Source organism: Echeneis naucrates, chromosome 7 (genome assembly GCF_900963305.1).
Source record: "Echeneis naucrates chromosome 7, fEcheNa1.1, whole genome shotgun sequence".
NCBI lineage: Eukaryota > Metazoa > Chordata > Actinopteri > Carangiformes > Echeneidae > Echeneis > Echeneis naucrates.
In genome coordinates, this window is record NC_042517.1 from 4247987 (window position 1) to 4257966 (window position 9980).

The 9980-nt window shown below is 40.2% G+C and overlaps 1 protein-coding gene across 1 annotated transcript; it reads right to left on the reverse strand.

Moving 5' to 3' along the window:
• Nucleotides 1-616: 616 nt before the first annotated feature.
• Nucleotides 617-7086, reverse strand: slc13a3 (solute carrier family 13 member 3). Its single transcript, XM_029506608.1, has 13 exons — nt 6979-7086; nt 6077-6342; nt 5433-5608; nt 4717-4786; nt 4437-4616; nt 4214-4339; nt 3889-3981; nt 3677-3781; nt 3458-3555; nt 2315-2427; nt 1568-1729; nt 874-1011; nt 617-799 (listed from the first exon to the last, which is right to left on the reverse strand). The coding sequence occupies exons 1-13, from the start codon at nt 7084-7086 to the stop codon at nt 617-619; spliced, it is 1818 nt and encodes a 605-aa protein (XP_029362468.1).
• Nucleotides 7087-9980: the final 2894 nt, after the last annotated feature.

Here is a 9980-nt window from a genome sequence, read left to right on the forward strand (position 1 = left end):
CAAAAAAAAAAAAAATGCCAACAGAATATTGGATGAAACACAAGTGTTTAAATTCTCCAGATGCAATTATGTAAATCTGCTGTAACACAGTTCTGCTGCGTTTGCATTGATGACACTTGGGTGTATCCTGCACTGGCCTCAGTCCGCGTGTTACTCCGTAGATCAGCTGTTTGAGTCAGGGAGAGCTCAAGTGTAGCAACACCGGTTTTTAATTATGGACTTTGGGAGTTTAGAGAATAATATGCGTTTATTTAGCTGTTTCTGTCAAAAGCAGCTCATTGCTCCCACCTGCTTCTCTCAACTGGCGTCATATTGATCTGAATTTACTGCAGGGAACACACTGACGATAAATAAATACCTCACACGTCAAAATAACCTCAACTATCACTTTAACTTGCAAAAACAACATCTTCTCAGCATGGAATCGCGACGCTTCAATATAACAGACTTATTACAAATATCATAACAGGAAGCAGCTGAAGCTCCCAGAGCGCTTTGACATTTCAGTGACACAGTGGAGAGGTCAACAGACAGACTTTAGTCCCTGTTCAGTGTTGAATCGTATATAAAATCCTCTGATACTTCTCCTGGGCTCACGCTGAGACTGGGTGAGTGATCAGATGGTAGTGTTGAGCGGCTGGACAGATGGGAGATGTACATCAGGAACAACAGCAGACTTGTTGATGGCCTGAGCCCATTCTGGGTACGTGCTCAAGTCGAACATTGCGATGCCCCATGTGTTCATGGCCAGAGCGACCGAGAGGACACCCAGGATGTTCATGACAAAGCCAGTCTTCACCTGAGAGGACAAGAGGAAGTGCATTCGATTTTCATTTGGCCTCTTATTGTTGAGTGCTGCTGTGTTCATCTTACCATGTCTTTGACCATGAGATGTCCTGACGCAAAGGCAATGGAGTTTGGGGGCGTTGAGACCGGCAGCATGAAGGCATACGAACATCCAACTGTGGCAGGAATCATGAAGTAAAGAGGGTTCACTGAGATATGGATCGCCTGCAGAGACAAACACAAAGACCAGACCTTAATTAGAAAGGGATATAGATTACTTCATAAGAAGTAATGGAGAAGTTTGTCCGTTGGTGCACTTGTTGCAGCCTAAGACCTTTCGGTGGTACCTTTCATACTTTTATTATAAACGCACAGAAGTTAGTTTTATATTGTGGCCAAGAGCTTAAACTGTCCAAAGTTATTAAAATTCATGGAAGAGAAAATGACAGTGGTGTCCAGGAAACTGTAATTTCCTTCAATGGTAAAAAACAAACAACAAAAAAAAACAAAAAAACTAAACAAAACACTTACTCACAAGTCAGTCAAGACAGACAGAGCTCCAGTTAATAATTTCCAACAAGAGCAGTTAATCTCCAACAGGCTACAAACATCAGAACATCCATTGCAAGAGTTTAACAAGCCTACTAAACTGTTGGTTAACAGAAGGGAAACCTTGTTCCCCTTCGTGACTTTCCACTCCATCTTTGAACAAAAGTCATCTTCTCAGGTCTGTGACTGACCATTCAGTCTAACTTTCCACATAACCGAAGAGCAGTCTCACCAGTTCAGCAATGACGGGCAGAAATATGATGATAGTGGCTGTGTTACTGGCAAACTCGGTGAAACAGGCCAGGAAAGCTGTGATCAACATCACAGCAGCAGCAGGGGGGACCTCAGCCAAAGGTTGGAGGTAGCCTCCGATCCAGGAGGCGAGCCCAGACTCCTGCCAAACCCCACAAGATTGGGGTTAAGGGTCAAACTTCAAATCACAACATAAAAAAGCAAAGTGGAGTACAGACCAAAACAGAGCAAAGCAGAACAGAGACAATCAGAAAGAGGAGAAATACATTTTAAATTCTGCTTTAGTGTCACTGATCTGGGTTGAAGCTGGAAGATATTTTTAGCAAACAAACTAAATCTTAAAGGAACTGCTTTACACTTTGGGATACGTTTCTAGTTATCTTGTCTCGGCATAAACACTGGAGAAGGGGAAAGAGCCAGCAAGGCTTTGAAAAAGGATTAAGAGTAAGACATTATGGTCTCTTGAGTTGGTTACAGGAAGTCACTGCAGAGGAACACCCCAAACCACATTTTGTTGATTTTACACGACAAGGCATGTAGGTGGTTTGTTGTATTATTGCATAACAAAATTAGGACGGCCATTCCTCCAATTTCTTAACGCGAAACTAAGCTAACCAGCTGCTGGTTCTAAGAGTGATTGTGAACGAAAGCTCAACCTACTGCTTTAACAAAGCATACGGAAATCTGAAGACTCATCCACATTTATGACTTGTTTTCACATCTTTACCTCACAACCTTTGGCCATCGCAAAGCCGCCTCCGAGCAGCAGAATGATATTCCAGGGAACAGAGTCCTGGGCTTTCTTCCATGACAGGAGAGGAACATAAGGAGTGTTTGAAGCTGAGGATAAACAAACACAAAAGAACCACAGTTTTAAGAAAAAGGCTTTTATATATATTGTGAAATATAATTCAACAAGAAGCTTTGGTGTTTCAGCATTTGTAGACATTAAAATATTTCAGAAATTTTCTGCAGGATTACTGGTGTTTACCAATGCAGGCTGGGTTTAACACAGTTCAAGTGAATTTCTGAATTCACTGTCTTTCAAAACCACATCAGTCTAAAAGTGACATGTACATAAATAGAGTGGATGGATTTTTACACCTCACTAATTCTGTATTTGGCAACCAAAAATGTCTTGAAATTAGTTATTTAAAGAGAAAAGAGCCAAAAATCTTGCTTTGGAGAGATAAAAGTAAAAAACTTTAGTACTCTGTCTTTAACACATGAATCCTGTTCAACTTTTATATTTTAAGACCACTGTAGCTGTTTACGTTGAATTTTCTTTTGTTCTGTTCTAAATCTGAACCTCCGTTGAAAGGGACAAACGAGCCCCATTGTTTGTTTTTTTTTTTTTTCTTCGTCTTCTTCTTTTGTTGCTTGCATCCAGTGGTTTATTTGACCAGCTGAACATAATATACACAATTGCAAGCACACGTGTCTTCAACACACGCAAGGCACGTGCATATAGTTTTTGCACACACACACACACACACAAAAACAAAACCCCCAAAGTGTGACAACATAACTTCGAGGGCTTATTCTAATCAGAAACAGAGAAACTACAGTCTCGCTTCCAGACGGGACATTTACTCAGACTCTCTAATCTACATTATTAACATTCCTCAGCTGCTTTTCACTTTCTGCAGCAGAGTCACAGTCTTTGAATCTTTCACAAATATCAGGTCATCAATATTAATTTCTGACTTGTCTGGATGCAGCTCTTTGTTGGATCATTCTTGATCCCTTATAGTATACAATATTTTAGACTGTCTATATTTAAAATAATATTTTATAATAATATTTTATATATTTTTTTTCCTTGTACGTTCTGAGTATCCTGTCGTAGTAGTGTTTTTAAGTCACTGACCTTGGGGGTCGAACCACCAGCTTAGAGAAGGTTTCTCTGAGGGGAAAAAGAACAATATGGACACAATGATCACACCAGTGACGGCGTCTGAGACGTACCTGCAGGACAACAAGGAGGGATAATTTTAGCATATTGTGATAATTCCTTCATGGACAAATCTATTGTACTGAATAACAAGCACGTTGCTCTATCGGTTCATTAACTGTATCTGTGACTTACCCTGGTTTAAAAAGCACAGACCAGCCAGTGACAAATTTGGGATCTCGTGTAAACAGGAGAACCGCAAACAATATGAAAAAGAAAGAGATGGATCCCTCTGCAAAACTGAAATTGGGTTCAAGAGTAAAATTATTAATGAAAAGCTCTATTATAAAAAACATGCTCATTCATCGTCTATTGCATGAGATTTGAAGACATACACGAGTCCTCACTTTATGGGCCCTAGCTTCCTGTAATCCTCTTCGATTAGAGCCTTGGCTTTGGCCTCTGCCTGGCTTCTTCGGTCATGTTTGTTGAAACACAATCTGTATAAAATCCAAACATGAAAAGAACAGCTCTGCATATTTATAATAATAATAATAATAAAAGTGTTTTCCTTAATATGGAATCCAAAAAATATTTGTGACCTTTGACCTTTACTGACAGAGTCTGAAGTTCAGAGTGCAGCTAGACATTATAATGATATCGGTGAAAGTATCAGTTGTTGAACAAAGGTGTATAAAGTGTCTAAATCTGCAATACATTACTCCATATTACCGTGTGTTCAGTCCACCATAGAGAAACGCAATCCATATCCATCCCAAAAACAGGAAGAGAAGCATGAGCGGGAAAGCAAATGCAAACCAAGAGCCAAAGTTGATGAGGTCGCAGTCTGGGAAGTAACTGAAAAGCAAAAGGTTTTGTTCTCAAACAGATCTGGAAATTGACCACTTCTCTGTCTGAATGGTGCACAGTGTTTTTTTTTTTTTTTTTTTTAAACCTCTTCAGCTGTCCAATCATGATGAGGTTGGGCGCGGTGCCGGTGAGCGTGGCGGTCCCTCCGATGCTGGCTGCGTAGGGAATACAGATGAGGAATCCTTTCCACACCTTTAGCTGATACTCCGACTCTAATTGGATCTCCTCAGCTGTCCTCGGGTCTGTCTGCTCCGTCCCATCTGACCTTTTCAGGTTAGCGGATAAGATAATTACATTTAATAAGCGTCTTACTTTCATTAAGTTCAGGCGGAACCGTGTTACAGGACAGTACTGCATCTTCTTACCCATCTGTTGACAGTATTTGTTTCTCTGAGGGCACAGAGGGAAGTGAGTGCAGCTTTAAAGTTGACTGACCTGAATGGAAGTGAAGCAAAGACTTTGTTTCAGGTTCATGTGTAGTTTGACTTTCTAATAGTGAAGTAATACAGACATGAGTAAAATCACGAGTTTGATCTTTTCCAGTTGACCATTGTTTTGGTATATTTAATATATGACCAAGTCAATACGACACCATCAATCAACTACCACTTGTACTGACTAACTTTGCATCCAAGAAAAAGTGCGCAAAGTTCACATGTGAGATTACATATTAAAGGCTCCTTTATATGACGTTACCGCAATGCAAAGATCATATTTACCATCTGTGTACATGTGTGGACACATTAAGCAACATTGTTCTTTTTGGTGACGTGAGGCAGCGGTAGAAGCTTTAAGCTCAATATTTGGACATTATCACCAAACAAAGCTGACAAGACAAGCTAGTTGCTAATTTACATGCAGTAGCATCGTCATTCATTTTGAGCCATGTTTCTAGTCATTCATAAAAATCAAATATTCACTCGCGTCTCGTCTCCGTCTGAGAGTGAAGCTCAGAGTTTAAGGATTTGGGCTAAAAAACCAAAATAATGAGTTGAAAGACACCAATATATTTATTAGCATAAATATATTAATTTAAAGCAGCTTTAAGTAATAATTAGTGACTGCTATGTAAAACATGTACCATTTATATCGCTTTCTGGAGCCTCTGTAGACTTGCACTTTTGTTTTAGGGTTTCCAGATCTCCAAACAGGCTCTCCAGGATGGCGTTAGCAATAGGCAGCATCATGGCCGTTGTGGCGGTGTTGCTGAGCCACATGGACAGGAAGGACGACGTGAGCATCATTCCCAGGATGAGCCTAGAAAAAATAAGATGACATTCGACCCTTACAACGCCATCATGGAACAATCCCAAAAAGGATGAAATTGACGATATTTTCCGTTCAGAAAATACATCAAAAGACCAAACAAACAATCTATTAGTCTATTTTTCGAGGCATTCTGACTTCCCTAACCTGCACTCATGGCCGTCAGCTCCAATCCCCAACAACCAACATAATTCTTTGAAAATTCAAACACTTCCTCTGAAAAAGCTCGCACTAATTTCTACAGGAGCCATGACTATGTAGGTGTTATTGTGTGGTGGATGAATACACGGTTTGTGTCGTCCAGAGTGTGCCTTTATTCATTTTTGAACAAAATAAGACACAACTACAACGAATAGATTAAAGGTGTTGTTGGGATTGTTTTTATCCTGATAAGATAATTACAGAATCAAATCAAACCAAATTTATCATTTGAGCATCTTTGCAGCAAAGTTTTCTCACCAGGCTGGTTTTACTCCAACAATGCTTAGGACCTTCAGGGCTATTCTGCGATGCAGGCCCCACTGCTCGATTGACGATGCCATCACGAGGCCGCTGAGGAAGAGGAAATTAGTTTCGAGGAAGTACTGAGGGCAGACTTTTTTGGATGGGAGAACTCCCAGTGTTGGGAAGAGGCAGACTGGAAGCATTGCCGTGACAGCCAGAGGAAGGGCCTCTGTGCACCAAAACATAGCCATCAGCACCACCACATAAAGACATTTTCCTTCCTAAAAGACAAGCAACATGTGGTCCTTAATGTTGAGCCAATTTCCAAAAACAGCAGAGATTCACATTTAAAAAAAAACAAAAAAACAAGAGAAGAAGCAATCAAATGAGCTCCAGGGCCGTGTTTCACAGATGATGCACCGCATTATTATTTTCTGTGACCAGCAGGTCGGAGAAAATAAACTCACATGTTCAGATCGGTGGCATTTTTCTTTATAGAAAACAGGTGAAATTAAATAATAACTAACATTACTGCCCAACCTGATGCAAACAGAAATGTTTCAAATGTATGTTGTTTGAGTTTATTTACATTACCAGTTATTTATTTACTCCGTTGTTCAGTGTTTGGCTGATAAAATTTAATCTATTGATTAACAAATCAAAATCAGCTGTGATTGTGGAATTTCTCATATAATCCAGCACTGAACATTTTGTTTTTAGTAGATATGTGATGTTAAATGAAAACTAGTATCCCAAATTGATTTTAGACACTTGAGTTTCAGCTTTTTCGTGTTGACACATGACACAGGACAGAAGTGTATGAGGGCCTGTGTGAATTAACGTGACTCATTCATTAATCATTCATGGAAAATACTAGAAACACTCAGACAAACTTGTGGAAGCTGGAAAGAACTCACCTTTTCTGGCAGAGTGAAAAGTAAAGGCAGGAAGAGCAGCGGTGTGAGCAGGAGGACCAGCTGTTTGTGGACGCTCCACAGCTTCTTGGACACAACTGATATTTTCATTTCCAGAGGGAAGCTTAGGAAGGCGCTGCAGACCGGACTGACTGAGGGGAGCCTGTTGGGCAGCACTTTGAAGCCTCTGGCTCAGCGTAGAGAAGATTAACTTTGCTTTGTGACACGTTAACTCCTCGTATGATAGTGTCAAATAGTTAAGCTTTCTGACAGGTTTCCCACTGGCAGTGCAATCCTTCTTTGACAGGAGTGAAACATTTTTATTTGAAAGGACGCAGACAGTGTGCTGCTGCTGCTCAACCCAGTTCATCAACCTTTTTTACGCATTTTGTATCTCAGTGCAGCTACAACATCTATAAAACTTAACCTTCAAATGGGTTAATTTTGATTCTTCTTTTTTTTTTTTTTTTACTAAAAATAAAAGATCATTCACATCATGAGAATGAAACAGGAGTGATTTCCTTTTACAGATGAGTTGAGCACTTTTATCCAATGAAGTTTGATTTTGATTCAATTTAATTTACCCACAAATCTCTTTTAATGGACAACAGAAATGTGAAATATAAAAAAAAAACAAAAAATCTGAAGTTATGCAAAGAGCCCTTCATTTGAGCTAAATGCTAAATTTGACATGCTAACGTGCTCACAGTGACAAAGCAGCTTCTGATGTGATGATAGAACAAGTGGATGGAAATAAGAAATCACTGAAGCAACTGCAATTCATTTCCATATAATGACAATTCATGCAATAGTTTGTGAGATATTTCCCTCAAATGATCAAACTTTATTAATTATCAACTTTATAAAAGTGCTATAGGTTAAAATTCAGGATCATCATTGGTAGACAGTGTCAGAAGACAGAAACTGTCTCTACAGTGCTTCACAGAAATCCACAAGTTGTCGATAGACTGAAGACAGATTTATTGCCAAATGTGTCTTTGACTGGGCTCCAATAAACATTCACACAATTCCATTACATTAAAAACTAACAGACTGACACATTTAAAGAACATAAAAAGATAAAAAAAAACAAAAACAAAACACAACCGGTACGTAAAAGGCGAATGTTGAAGACTTCAACTGGTAAACTCTCTTTCAGTGTGTTCAGGATGTTCGTTAAGGACAGAAGTGATCTTTTTTTGGTGGATTTCCAGGACTTTGTACCTTTAGCATGACAGCAGTAAAGCGGTGGAGGAGGGTTAGAGTGGTCCTCGGTGATCATGTGGCCGCCTCGATCACACAGCAGTTCAGAGCAGAGCAGCGACCCCCTTAGAAGAGCAGCTGCATTGCCACGAGGTTCATTTCCCATGCAAATGACAAAAAGGTCCGCCGATAAGCAAAGTATCTTTTTGCTACATCATCCTTCTCACCAGTGTGGTGCAAACATTTTATCTCCTTTCTATGAGTGTAACAGTATTTTTAATTTAGGCACAGTTTTTTAGGATTTGTAGAGATCAGGGGCTGAGCGCAGAGGAAAGGGTTTAGGCGTTGGGAGGAAATGCACGCCAACTCCACACCGAACCGACGGCCTTCGTGTTGTGGGGCAACAGCGGTAACCACTATGCTGCTGTGCTGCCAACCAGAACCGTAACATCATACTATTGTGACATAGAATAATAATGAAGAAGTCTATTTATCAAAAAAGCTGACCTGTCCTCAGGGTTAGGGTGAGGGTTAGGTATGTGAGGTCAGATCTGCCGTGGCTGGCCTGTACGTTGGACTTTATTCGCCCTTGTGAAGCCGATAATGCATAATTAAAGTGAAAGTACATACTTTTTCCTTCGATACACTCTAAACGTCATTTTACAAAACCACATAACCCCAACCTCATGATCTAAATATACGATTAGATCAGTCTTGATTTAATTTATAGATTTATATCTTTTTTTATCTGCTGTCTGTTGTCTGAGGATTTGCCAGTAGGTGGTGTAATGTGCTTATTATTTCCTAGTTTCTCTGGTTTCTGGCTGCTCTCAGTTTCAATCAATATTTACAGAGACAGTGATCCATGTAATGTGCTTCCTCCTTTACTGTGGCTGGTTGTAAACCAGGAGGAGGGCTCAGCGGTGGATCGTGATTGTTGGGTTTTATCAGGCTCAGTAAAATAAAAGCCGCTGGATTTCTCAACATCTCCAACAGCAACAGTCAGTGCCGACTGGAGAGCACTTAAGTCCTTTTCATTTTGGATGCTAATAACTGCACATACAGCCACCCTGGTCATTCTATTTTTAAGTTCACCGATGACACGGCCGTCCCTGGGCTGCTGCATCAGCTCGCAGACTCTTCATCATAATTTATAGACCCGCAAACTTTCCTTCAGTGGTGTGATGGGAATCGCTCCATTATAAAGAAAACCGACGAAACCAAGCTAACTCCAATAGGTATCTCTGTGTTCACCTTAATAATCTGTTACAGCAAAGCCTGCCCTTCCTGCTCAGACTCCGAGAATCATAAAGTCATGTCTTTATTTTAACAGGCTGCGTTGGAGAGCATGGTAGCGTAATCTCTCTGCCCAGGTGAAATAGAATCTGTGTTGCAGACCACCATGGAGGTGAGGAGGCAGACTGAGAAGCTCTCCCTCCAGTCTCTCCATGAGCTCAGACAGGCACAGACTGTTTTATCTGATCCGTTCCACATCCTCCTCTCTGAGTCTGAGCTCTGACCATCTGCTAGATGATGCAGGCTGAATCATCCGTGCCCACCTCAGTTAAAACCTTAAATAGTGCTTGTTGTATGGATTGTGCAATCGCAGGTTGTGAAACTGTTTTAACGCTTTTCCCTCTTTTTTTTTTTTCTTTTCATAAATATATCCTTTGTTTTCTATACTGATCAGGTTCTTATTAGTTTTAACACTTTATGAATTCATTTATCCTGTTTACTGTATGGGCAGCTACAAGTGTTGGCACTAAAGTCAAAGATACGTTTTTTCGAGCAGCCAGTGAAGT